This window comes from Bison bison, unplaced genomic scaffold (genome assembly GCF_000754665.1).
Source record: "Bison bison bison isolate TAMUID 2011002044 unplaced genomic scaffold, Bison_UMD1.0 scf7180017864533, whole genome shotgun sequence".
In the NCBI taxonomy this organism is placed as follows: Eukaryota; Metazoa; Chordata; class Mammalia; order Artiodactyla; family Bovidae; genus Bison; species Bison bison.
Window position 1 is genome coordinate 9382675 of NW_011495082.1, and position 13965 is coordinate 9396639.

At 41.1% G+C, this 13965-nt stretch overlaps 1 protein-coding gene across 1 annotated transcript in view; it reads left to right on the top strand.

Moving 5' to 3' along the window:
- Positions 1-1878: 1878 nt before the first annotated feature.
- FAM81B (family with sequence similarity 81, member B) overlaps positions 1879-13965 on the top strand; it is a 58412-nt gene continuing 46325 nt past the window's right edge. Inside the window, exons 1-2 of the mRNA XM_010831941.1 lie at positions 1879-2022; positions 4912-4976. Of these exons, the coding sequence (XP_010830243.1) occupies positions 4933-4976 (44 nt within the window). The 5' untranslated portion in view covers positions 1879-2022; positions 4912-4932. The remainder of the gene's footprint in view (positions 2023-4911; positions 4977-13965) is intronic.

A 13965-nucleotide genomic window follows, 5' to 3' on the forward strand; every position in this document is an offset into this window, starting at 1 on the left:
ATTTGTCACTTCGTATTCTGAACGTCATGCACGCCCACAGAGCAAGGCAAACCAGCACCATCGAGTGAAAAGTGACTCAGCCAGTAACATCACTTCTGCTTATGAGGGCCAAGTGGTGTTAGCAAAATATGCAAATTCTAATTTTAAAAGTGAGGAAAGTATCTCAGAGCTAAAACAATCCGCATCTTTTTGAACAAGCCAAACAACCAAACAAAGCCTGTCTACCCCACCCACCTGTCACTGAAGCATTCTTTGTAATGCTCTACCTAGCGTCCTGGAGGAGTTCTGTTCAGTTCAGTTCAGTCACTCAGTCATGACCGACTCTTTGCAACCCCATGGACTGCAGCATGCCGGGCTTCCCTGTCCATCACCAACTCCCAGAGCTTACCCAAACTCATGTCCATCGAGTCGGTGACACAATCCAACCATCTCATCCTCTACTGATCCCTTCTCCTCCTGCCCTCAATCTTTCCCAGCATCAGGGTCTTTTCCAATGAGTCAGTTCTTTCCATTAGGTGGCCAAAGTATTGGAGTTTCAGCTTCAGCATCAGTCCTTCCAAAGACTATTCAGGACTGGATTTCCTTTAGGATGGACTGGTTGGATCTCCTTGCAGTCCAAGGGACTCTCAAGAGTCTTCTCCAACACCACAGTTCAAAAGCATCAATTCTTTGGTGCTCAGCTTCCATTATAGTCAAACTTTCACATCTATACATGACTAGTGGAAAAACCATAGCTTTGACTAGATGGACCTTTGTTGGCAAAGTAAAGTCTCTGCTTTTTAATATGCTGTCTCATGTGGTCATAGCTTTTCTTCCAAGGAGCAAGCGTCTTTTAATTTCATGGTTGCAGTCACCATCTGCAATGATTTTGGAGCCCAAGAAGAGTTAACTGCCTTAACATACTTGGGGAAGAAGATTTGGGAGTATGGCAGCATCTCATTTCTTTGTTTAATCTGATGGAAACTGGTCTCTTCTCAAACTTTGAAGGGGAAATAAGCAGAAGGGTGTGAAATATTGGTCTAAAAATAACCACTTCCCACCCATTGAGACAAAGAGGTGGGAAGGACCTAGAGATTTTTACTACAATGAGCATTAAGGAAAACACTTGAAGCCCCTAAACCTAGGACCTAAAGTGTGAGGACCCCCAACCCCATCGACATCACAGTTCCTTCCTGCAGTCACAATGCCGCTGGGCCACCCCAGGAAGATGCCCCAGAAATATGAAGACTTTGGTCAGGATGCAATCAAGTTTCCTTAGTACTCTGGCTTTCAGAGAGAGAAAATAAAAACCTCTGTTCCCTTTCCAAAAAAATAAAGTCAGGAAATCAAGCATCATGAGTTCAGGTATTTATCTCATGGATTACTCAAGGACTGTACATGTCTCATTCTTGACTGCTGCTGCTAAGCTGCTAAGTCGCTTCAGTTGTGTCCGACTCTATGCGACCCCATAGACGGCAGCCCACCAGGCTCCCCTGTCCCTGGGATTTTCCAGGCAAGAACACGGGAGTGGGTTGCCATTTCCTTCTCCACTCATTCTTGACTAGCTTACTTATATTTCTTTTTACATACAAACAAGGTAATAAATCCCGAAGTAGGTATTCAGAAGGCTTCAGCACAATGGGGTGAGGAATCATTGCCTATTAGCAGTCTGACCTAGATGAGCGCCTCTTAGGAGTTTCCTGACTGTCCCATGGCAGTATCCGAGGTGATAAACTGTTCTGTAGGTGTGATACGGACCTGGGGGAGAACTGGGGAGGAGAGGAAGGAGGGAAAGACGTGTGAAACAAATGAGAAGCCTCCCCTTAAATTTCACTGTATGTTCAGAAACTGCCCTCAATTAAAAAATAAACAATTGCCACCACTGCAAAAACTTCATTTGCGGTAGTTCCTAATCTGATTCAGCATTCTGGTTGCCTAGAGACAGATAAAAACAAAAGTGCCTCCCCGACTGCCGCTGCCAAGGAACAGCCAGAAGAACCTGATGGCCCCCTTCCTGGCTCAGCCAGTGAGCAAGAAAAGAAAGCAAGTACTCTTAGATATTCATATTAAAAATAAGATATTTTGTTCAGCTTCTTTAAAGCTTAATGTTGCTTAGAGAGATCTCAGGAGTCCAGGAAGAGTTGCTTTCCTTCTCACTCTCTCACCTTTCCTGTTTGTTCTGCTTTGAAAAAATGACTGAGGCCAGCACAAGCTGCAAAAAAAATGATCTCGATTTCTCGGTTCATTCATTGGACCGACTTTTAATATGGGGAGCTAGAAATTTGATCATTATTTATTTTTGTGAAGATTGAAAAGGAACTCAAAGAGTTGATGTTCTCTCTAACAAAAAAGAAAATAACTAAATAAAATTTTTATTGTTATGTACTTGTCATATCTTCCCCATTAATTTTTAAAAAAACACTCAAATAAGCAGTGTTTTCAGACTTTGCTTTATAATTCTGACTAGCGGATACAGCCTCTTGTGATGGGAAGAGGACTGGAAAGCTAGCACAATGTCAAGCAATGACTTTTGGTATCTATATATCTGGCTGTACCACATATTGGCTGCATGACTCAGACAATTACTTAAAAACTCTCTGCCTCCTCTTATGTGAAATGGAGTGATTAGGCCTATCCTAAGATGTGGAGCTTGAATGAGCCTCTAAGGCAAAGGCAGGTAGGAAGGACTCAGCTTGACCATTATCATCACCTACATGATGTTGAGTAAGTTCCTTGCTTCTCTGATCCTCAGATTTCTCACCTATAAAAATAATCATCTTAAATTCTTTCTCTAATAAAGAAGGATTTCAGTTACTTAAGGTAACTATTGTTATCCATAAGTTAATGATTCTCACTTTACAGAGCTGTTTCAAGAATGAAATTACATCATATCTGTGAACATATTTTATAGTCCATTCAGTTGTAAAGCATTATTACTAAACAAATGAAAACTAATACTTCTAAATATCCTGTGATAATCACAGTTGTTTATGAGGCAATTTTGATATAATTATGCTTAGTTTGTAGGAATAGCTGACTCCTATATTCAATTCAATCCAGTGGGATAGCTGACTCCTATATTCAACTAGCAAAAATATAAAAACTTAAATACCTAAAAAAGTGCACAAAGAGTAAATAGGTTATGCCCCAATGTTAACAGCTTTTGCTCTAGGATTGTTTTTCCTGTATCTTTTACTTTTTCTATATTTTTCCAAATTTCCCTGAATTGTGAGGTTTAACATTTATTACTCTAAAAGTATGTGACTTGTAGGTATGCTTTTAAGAGAATGCTGTTTACTGTCTTCCAAAGCAAAACTTAAAAATGAGCAAAATAAAACTGATTAAAAAAACAAATAGATAAAACAGATATATATCCAATTGCCTTACTTCAAAAGAAGAAAGGAAGACAATAGTCCAATTCGTCATCGTCCTTGGACACAATATACATCGCACTCTTTCTTTCCACAAGTACTCACAAAAGACTAGGAGGTGCCGAACATACGAGGCCAGGGACCAGCCCACAGACAAGCTCCCCCAGGCTGGGTTGCAGCCGTGGAGAGGTGAGAAGGAAAGAGCTGGCGGTAAGTAGGTGAGGAGCCCATGGCACAGCACTGTTCCAGCCAGAATCCAGAGTGAAAACACAAACCAGGGCAGAAGACCAGTCCCATTCTCTAAGGAGCTGGGATGGTTCCCATACCACAGACATCTGTGTGCTCAGGGTATTAGTATAATAAGTCCATTCTCTGGCGAAGACCTGGCTTTGGAGCACCAGACTCATGGCAAACTCCACTCAACATTGGGCAGAGAGGGCCTGAAGCACAGTTAAATGGCTCACTGGCTCCATCTGCACAGCCTCAAGCTTTTTCTGGTTCCTTCCACTGAGTGGGCTGGCCAGGAGAGCCTGTTGTCAGGCGTTCTGTATTAGCCTCCTTGAAAACAAATATACCTTTCTTTTTTTTTTTAAGTTTTGTTGGAGGAGAGAGGTTTTCAAATACGTTTCTTTAGCCCTAAATTAAGAAGTAAGATGTGGTCGTTCTTAAGGCATTTGCAAAAGGAATGATTTCTGTCATGGGTTTTAACATACTCTACTCACCATTCCAGTCATTAATAACATAAACCAAGAAAAAATACCCTAGGAACATATTTTATTTAAGTTTTTAACTGGAATACAACTCATACTCTCCAGATTGAATCCAGCTCAGTGACAGGCTATTAAAATGACGGTAAATTCATTTTTTCTTTTAATTTTAAAAAATAAAAGAACATTAATATTTAAAACATTTTCAATATAAGCAAAATAGTAAGTACATTTGGTAACCTCTTTCCTCCTAGAAATGCTACAAAATTAAATGAATTTTCATGCAAGTAGAAGTTTCTAGTATCATTTTATTGAATTAGTGGTGTCCATACAGCCAATTATGTTTAACATTAGAAATTATGTACAAATCTGTGCTCTATACTTTTATTTCTCATTGACTATAAGACTCTGACAGATTTCTTAGAAAACAAAATTATTTGAATAGGCAAGTTTTCTAGATTTTGGCTTTGTCTTTTAAAATTAGCTGATTCCCATTGGAATTTACCAGGTCAGGAATAATTCACTCTGTGAAGACATCTTTAGTAACCCAGCCAATAATCGTTTGCTATTTCATTAAAATACCATCTAAGAACAATCTATGGTTTTGACTTTTCCAGAAAGTTTTTCTTGACTATGGTACCAAATATATGAAATGCAACTGTCCAGAATTTTCCCAGAACTTGACTTGGGTTTTAGCCTCTAGCGGTACAAATGGGGCACGTGCAAGATTAACTGAGCTAATGATCTGTGGCCTATAGCGTCGATTTTGTTTTAAATTAAGACATCATAAGATGGATAAGATTTCCCTGTAAAGTAGCTAACGATACATTTTAAACCCATGACCTTTGTTTCAGGTAAGATTTTCTCCAGCCATAATGTCAACCAAGAATTCTACAGATCTAGTTGAATATGTTGACAAGTAAGTCTGAATTACAACAGTTTTAACTATGGGTGATGATTACATTAGAAATTAAAGGGCCTGAATGAGATCTTTGAGTTTATCTAAACTAGTTCTCTTCTTTCAGAAGGACCGCATTAAACCATGTCAGGAAAGCAAACATCCCTTATTCCTCTCTGATTGACAAAACGTGCCAATTTTACTGCTTCCTCTTTAAATAGCCCCTACGGTTTCATATAGATTTATAAATAAAATAACACAACATAGGCAATGAAAGACATATGACAAGATAAGATATACTTAACCGTGACTTTCAAAATAAATCAAATGAATATGTTAACATTTCAAGATAAAAACTCAGGAAATGTTGAAATATATTAAATCAATCATCAGAACGTTTTGTTTCTGCTATGTACAGTACCACACCTGAATCTCATCCAGGGAAGTTCTACAGAGAGCGGCAACTCCAGGGACTTGGAAATATGCAATTAATACATGCACATTGTCCAAACAATCTTAGTTTGGACAAGTCAGGATCACAGGACAATGCATATTAGTTTGAGTTTCCATTTGAGTGTGTCACAGAGGCATGTGATCTGATGTCCCCATTAAAGTTCTCAGGACACTTGGGATTTAGCGTCAGGCCTTCCAATAATTTTCTGCATGACCTCATGCTTAGTCCCCTGTGTCTCTGGGCTTGTTCTCTCATTTGCAAAATAAAGAGGTTGAACTAGAAACTCTAAGACCCACTCACTGTACCCTTAAGATAATTCTGATCCTAAAATATACATCATGACCACAGGGGGGAAGAAATGATCGAACAAATTAAATGATTCCAAACGAAAAGTAAAAATACTGGATTTTCTTTTTAAAACTACTTTTAACCATGAAGCCAATAAAACCTTAAAAATCACTAATATTACAGTGGCTTCCCAGGTGCCACAGTAGTAAAGAACCCACCTGCCAATGCAGGAGATGCAAGAGACGCGGGTTCGATCCTTGGATAGGGAAGATCCCCTGGAGGAGGAAATGGCAACCCACTCCAGTATCCTTGCCTGGAAAATTCCATGGACAGAGGAGCCTGGTAGGCTACAGTCCATGGGGTTGCAAAGAGTTGGACATGACTGAGCATGCATACATGCCACAAATATTCCAGAATGTTCACCATTAAGAATTTCCCTGTTTCTTAGTCAATTTAATGCATTCCAAGTAGATTAAGCACAGTTTTTAGCCCTTCTTTTCATGCTACCCCTAATTCATATTTGTTTATGGGATAATGAGGATATAATTTAGAGAAAATTAAACCAAACAAGAGGAAAGGGTGTTTCTTTTTTTAATGTTTAAAAATAAGACACATGGATAGATGGCATTTTTTCTTCGTTAAGGATAATGAAGGTGGCATGCACAAAATAATGATCATATTGGCTGTATTAGCTAACCTTGCCAAGGAGAACACAGAGACCTATTCCCATCTGACTCTCCACATGACAAATAGAGAATAGAAATCATTCTTCTGTCAAATTCCAACGTGAAGCCAAGTGCATTTCGTTAGCTCGGGCTGGTGACTTACATCATAGAAGATGAGAGAAAATCCCTGGAAGATGGCAACAAACTTAAAAAGAAATCCAAAGAAATTTTTGCCATTTCCTGGATTCCAGAGAAAGCAAAATTGAAACAAAGGGGAAGATGGATTCAATGATTCAAAGCCAAAGCATGATGACCTCAGGATTCATTTCTACCTTGATCTCCCCCACATCCCTTCTCTTGCTGTCTAAGTCATATATGAAGAGCCTTCTATCTACCACCTGAGATGGCTGGTCTTCTTTCAGTCTCTCTCCTCTAACCTCCCAGAGAAGACTGCAAACTCCCTAAAGGCAGGGACCCTCAACAGCCTATCATGATGCATTGAATTTCAATTCCTACAGAGCTATAGTTGACAAAAGTAATGGAGAATGATGATGGAGCAATTGAATCTTTAGGGCTCTGCTTAGAGCAGCAGATTTCTGATTAACTGGAAAAGCAAAAATGGCATTTGGGCATTTCAATCACCAGTTGGATGTTTTAAATGGACATAACGAATCCAACAAAATAAACATAAACACAATTTTTAAAATAACTTCCTCCTTCAAGTGATAGTATGCATTGAGTGGTAACAAATGTATTGATATGGAAGCAGAGTACTCACACAAGTACAAAACTCATTAAACAGTCTGAATATATGTTACATATTCTCAGAGGCTCTGCCTTATAAATCTATGTGGGCATATTTATAGGTAATACTAAAAACAAATAATAAAAACAATCGAAAAGAGTAAAAAAAAAAAAAAATCCAGCAGCAAGAGGGATAAATGCCTATTCTATGAACAGAGTTTGGCTACAGATAAGCACATTAAAAAGGCAGACAGCCCTAGCGTGTACACGGCTCTTCTCAGCCTCAGGCAGTTGGAGCAACACCCACACACTATTAGTGCTTGCTAAATGTTAGGTCGTATTAATAATCCATGTAGCAGGGGGAGGCGGAATGCTTGCAATCATTTCTAGGACAAGTATGGTGACATTCTATTAAAGGCAGTAAATAATTCTGATTTCCCCATGTGTTTATAGATTTGCAACGAACAGACATCCACTGATTTCATGATAGTGCAGTCAGCGCTCATTTAAGTTTAATTAAGCAGAGAAGCACCAACACCTTTTTCCTTTTTCTTCTGCTGGTAGAAGGAGCATTGCATGGTGGCTAGGCACCAACTCTTGAATCTGCCAGTAATCAGCTATGTGACCTTAAGAAAATGAAAATGTCTTTTCTCCAGGCAGTCTCTGCCTCCTCCATAAAATGGGGTGGGGTTTTAAGCGCCTGAGTCCCAAGGGCTGTCTCAGTTCTAGGTAAGATTCAGAATTCATTTCTAGAATGCAGATTAGAGTCACCACTATTTGCTGTTTCTCAACTCTGCCCACAAGTTACACTCCTAAGCACTCTTTTATGTAATGAAGTAAGTGGTTAAGATTTAAGAGCATACATTATTCCCCCACAGGATTTCATTTGGAGAGGAAAACAAATTCTGCTCATAAATTACTTTTTCATTTTCTTCAATTGAATCTCCTGAAAAAAACAAATGGGTATCTCGCCACAAAATCAAATTACTCTTAAGGTCTCTTCTATCCCTTAGGTTCCTGGTCTTCAAAAACTGGTTATAGCCATTTATTCACCTAGCAAATATTTACTGATTATATATATTTACTGACTATATACTACATGCCAGGCCCTTGAACAGTCTTCAGTGAACAGAACAAAGACCCTGCCCTCACGGAACATTTGTTCTAGGAAGAGGAACAGATTCACACTGTTAGATCATCTGCCCAGGGGAGGCCTTGTGAGAAGTTAGCATTTGAGCAAAAACCAGGAGATGAGGGAGTGGGCCACATGCACATACAGGGGAAGCAAATTTGCTAAGGTGGAACTCTCCTGTGGTGTGTCAGAACAGCACAGGGGCAGAGAGGACTGGAATAAAAAGGAGGGGCTATAAACCTGAACTGTGATGCTCTCTGGCCCAAAGAAATGAAGTTGTTTTGTACTGAGGAGTTGTCCAGGCTGAGCTATAGCCAATATGTATCTCAGAGATGCTCTCAGGAGTACATTTGGGGATGATGGAGATCTGGGTGACAGCCAAAGAATGGTATTTAAAATTTGGATACATAAAACTCTAAGTGAGCCAAATGGGCAAAATAATAAATGATTAATGAGCTCTACTTGTAAGTCGAATAGGACATTCAGGGCCTGGAATATAGTCGTGTTCAACGCTTCTTCCTAGGACCGTGGCAGACATTTTATTATACTATGATGCATCACTCTCATTGCCACGCGAAGACAGATATTTCACATTAGGATACACAAGAAAGGAAGACAAAAAACACTGTTGACTGAGTGTTTCATGGGATAGGTCATGTTAGGTTGGAGATATCTTGGGTTTTATTTGGCAGTATCATATCCATCTTTGAGGGCAACTAGCTCTCAGGTGGGAGAAGGCAATGGCACCCCACTCCAGTACTCTTGCCTGGAAAATCCCATGGACTAAGGAGCCTGGTGCACTGCAGTCCATGGGGTCTCGAAGAGTCGGACATGACTAAGCAACTTCACTTTCACTTTTCACTTTCATGCATTGGAGAAGGAAATGGCAACCCACTCCAGTGTTCTTGCCTGGAGAATCCCAGGGACAGGGGAGCCTGGTGGGCTGCCATCTATGGGGTCGCACAGAGCTGGACACGACTTAGCAGTAGCAGCAGCAGCTCTCAGGTGAGAAAGCTCAAAATAGTCTGCATAGCTTACGAAAAAAAGATATACAGGGCACTCTGGGTTGTGAGCAAGTTGTTTATTACCTGGCAGAACCCTCCCACCCTGCACAGGTCTTTGGCCCCACTGACCATATGCAGTGTTAACGTTTCCGGCTCTTAAGTGAAGTCGCTCAGTCATGTCCGACCCTTTGTGACCCCATGGACTGTAGCCTGCCACGCTCCTCCATCCACGGAATTTTCCAGGCAAGAATACTGGAGTGGGTTGCCATTTCCTTCTCCAGGGTATCTTCCTGACCTAGGGATCGAAACTGGGTCTTCCTCATTGTGGGCAGATAGACGCTTTACCGTCTGAGCCACCAGAGTAAGCTTCTGGGTCTCATTCTGTGTTAATTATCTCATTCAATCTTCACAGTAACTCCAAGATGTGGAGAGTGTTGCTTTTTTAAAGATGAAGTCACTGGGGTTCAGAGGAGTCAAGTACTTGCCCACGGTCACACAATGCAACAACAGACCAAGATTCAAACACAGAAATCTGTGTCTCCATGATCTCAAAGCCTATTTCCCTAACCACGTGGCTATCCACACCCTCTGCTGGCTATCTTTTCAACACACACACACCCTGGGACATCTTAGAATCCTGGGATATCTTTGTCTCCAGTCCATCCCTTGCAGTGTGGAAGATGTGTATGCAGCTATATCTGATCTTCCTCCACGGTGTCCACCCATGGGGTTTCAGCAGCCTGGATTCACATCTTAGCTGAGCCTGGGAGGCACTGTTGTCAGCCACAGTGCAGTATTTTATTCTCTCTCTGGCATCATCTCCATGAGCACCCTCAACCCCCGTAATGGGCAAGACTCTGGCTACAGGTGGAAGCAGCCACAGGAAATGGGCATTACCCACAACACTCCCATGTCAATCAAGGCAGAACTGCCCACACGAAGCTCACTCCCTCCCATCCCAGGAGGCTCCCTGAATTCTCCCTACACCCAAGAGCTAGTGTGAGAACTGAGCTGAAGTCAGACAAAGGCCAGCCTCGGTTCTCTAGAGCAGAGAGCATGCTCCTCCAACCCCTGGATCACAGAGAGGATCCTTAGGACTCCAAGGAGAGATGTGAGCCAAGCACAGGAAATATAACTGGGGTGAAAAATTACATAATGTTGGAAGCAAGCTAAATATATATATATATACATATATATATGCAGAGAATATAATTATACATATGCAAGCTATATATAACATATAGAAACATATATATCTTGACTGTATACTTATATATGAAGAATATACATGTGTAAATATGTATGCCAGTTAAATATATATACAGCTTTATATCTACAAATACATATATTTATCTTGAGTATATATATACATGTATATTTATATTTCAGAGGAATAAATATATCTTATCTCTGAGAATAACTCGGATTTATATAAATATATAATTTATATATATAAATTATATATATATATAAATATAACAGGGAGAAGTACTAATTGGTCTAAATAAAGCTGCTGTGATGTAGGTAAGAGAGTCAAAGGGGCAGGCTGATATTTCTTGGCTGGATTACTGATAATCTTCAAGCTTTATTTTCCACCTAAACTAAGAAAAATTTTACTTATACCAAGGACTTGTTGCAGGGATGAGATGAATGGATGTTTGTGAAAGTGCTCTGTTGACTATAAGCATTATGGAGACATCAAACCATGTGATAATGAATTCCTTACATTTCTCTTGGGCTAGAAATTCCCCTCAAATAATTTAGCATTTGTATCAGATTCCTAGGGCTGCAACAACACCGTACCACAAACAGCAGACGTTTAGCCTCACAATTCCAGGAGTTAGAAGTATGAAATCAAGGCATGGCAGGTTGATTCCTTCTAAGGGCTCTGGAGAGACTGTTCTGAGAGAAATTCATCTCTCTCAGCTTCTGGTGACAGCCAGCAATCCCTGGTGCCCCTTGATGCACGGCTCCAGTCTCTGCCTCCGTCTTCACATGGCCTCCTCCTGGTGTCTCTGCCTTCACACGGCTGTCTTCTTATAAAGACATCAGTCAAACTGCCTTAGGCACCCACCAACCCCCGTGAGTGTGACTAGTCACATGTGCCATGACCTTCAAGGTCATGTTCTGTGGTGCTAGGGGTTAGAACATCAACATATCTTTTCCCATAACACCATCTAATCAATAATTATCATAATAAGAACACACATGTGTGACCCTTGTTGACATTCCAAGGGCTTCCCTCATAGCTCAGTTGGTAAAAAATTCACCTGCAATGCAGGAGACTCTAGTTCGATTCCTGAAGGTCAAACCAGGAAGATCTGCTGGAGAAGGGACAGGCTACCCCCTCCAGTATTCTTGGGCTCCCCGTGGCTTAGCTGGTAAAGAATTCGCCTGCAGTGTGGGAGACCTGGGTTCAATCCCTGGGCTGAGAAGATCCCCTGGAGAAGGGAAAGGCTTACCCACTCCAGTGTTCTGGCCTGGAGAATTCCATGGACTATACAGTCCATGGAGTCACAAAGAGTCAGACACAACTAAGTGACTTTCACTTTAGATACATTAGGTAAATTGATCAACTTCAGCCAACTCAGGAGGGCAGGAGTTATCTCCATAGGACAAATAAAGGGCTTCTCTTCTGGACTGCTTATTAGGGGTGAAGGATATTAAGTGGCAGAAGCAGAACTTGAACCCCCAGTCTTCCCACTTCACATAGAGTCTTATTTCCCCTGGGGACTCCCATAAATAACACACAAATCCCAACAGTAGCAAGGTAATGTGGGTCAGGGTTTCAAAAGCACTACAAAACGCTGTAAGAACTCCAGGTACCATCAAAACAACTCACTGCTGCAGTCCATGTATTTCCCTGGGTCACTCAGATGTCCACCAAGCCCCCATCCACACAGAGACTCAGGGACACCTGACCGCCTGAATGTCTCCACCAGAAAGCCAATCACAACAAGTACATTACGAAGTCTGTAATTTTACTGAAAATGTTATTGAACACAGGGAGTTTGCCTCATACTACGTAATTTGAATCTGGGAAAAGTCCACAGCCAGTCTCTTTCTCCAGCCTTTTCTCAGAGGCATCACTGTTTAGAGTCCCTTCCTTTCCTGGTTCCTCCACACAGGCCAGGGTTGACCCAACCCCACTGGGCCACTTCTTCCTGTTATGGATGATTTAAAATTGAAATTGCCTCCCTCACACACCTCCAGCTTTCAGCCCTGTGTGTAAAACTCAGCAAAGGAGACTTCTAGAGCCTCCAAAATCATCTGACAGGGCAAAGGTTAGGAACAAGCAACCGGGAAATGATAGAAAATACATTCTCAATCCCATCACTCCACGCACATACTCATGGATTATTTTTGTGACGCAGCAAAATATTCTCTGAAATGTCCCTTTATTTCACTATTGTTTGCCAGACTATATGCACTGAGAATGTAACCAGTCATAGAATAAATCTCACAGAAATGAAAATTCTCTTCAGCTATGCCCCTTTGTGTTCTAGAAAGGAGTTTCAATTTTCCAATTTTTGTCTCTTGAATGTTACAGGTTGCTGAAATGGTTTTCCAAGTCTCCTAAGTAAATTTAGTGCTCTAGTCACAAGAACAGAACAGGCAGAGACATGAAAGTCACTCTGTACCGATGCATCTGCCAGCAACAGCACAGCTGGTGTAAGTCACACTGAACCGTAGAGAAACAGAACTCAGAGTTTGCGGAAAATCTGTTCAGACTCAGTTGTCAGCTACATAATCAATGATTTATGTAAAGTCCAAGTATCCCTCTGAAAAGGCCCCCTAGGAATACTTCCTCCTGTGGTTAGTAACTCCATCTGTGCTAGTATGGAATATTCAGTTCTATCTTTCCTTTCACAGTTAAATTTAGATACACAAGTCTCACTGATATGATATACTAATAAAGCAGTGAATTTTTCAAATTCAGGGTAACCACATCTTGTTACTAGTGAAAAGCCTCAGTTTTTAAACTTTCGGATGATCTGATGTTCTGAACAACAGTGTTACCAGGAATCTCTCTCAGAAGACAGAATGTTCATGTGTTGGATGTTACTCCAGTCATTGGTTTATGAAAGTCATTTGGAAAGCAATATTCTCTTTCCTTATGGCAGAAAAATAGGAAATATATATATTTAAGCTCTCTTTATCTGATAGGGATCACACAAGTAGAGCTAAACAGAGCATCATTTGGTGTTTCAGGTTGCCATTTCCTTCTCCAGGGGATCTTCCCAACCCAGGGATCAAACCCAGGTCTCCCACATTGCAAGTAGATGCTTTACCCTCTGAGCCACCAGGGAAGCCCATTAAACATCATTAACAAATGATTATCTGCCAGGGTCCAGCCCCGGCTGATCCACGGTATTCGAAGGAGAGACGGCGTAGGCGAGGATAAGGAAACAATTGCTTAATTAAACGTTAATTAAGGATATAAAGAGTAATAGAATGCAGATAGCTCAGTAGGAAAATTCAGTGGAGAAAAGAGGCTGAGTAGCTTGGTTTACGCGGGAGACCAATAAAACTTCAAGACAAGAAGTTTGCACCACTTACGTAGGCCGCAGGCGTCCTTCCATTCCCCCGAAGGAGAGGAGACACTGAGGCCTCCCTGGTTGGATCTTAGAAGCCCAGGCATAATTAGCAAGCATGGCGGGTTCCGCGCTCCAGATGGAGACTCAGCCAGAATTTGAGAGAGAGAGACATGGGGAGACTAGTC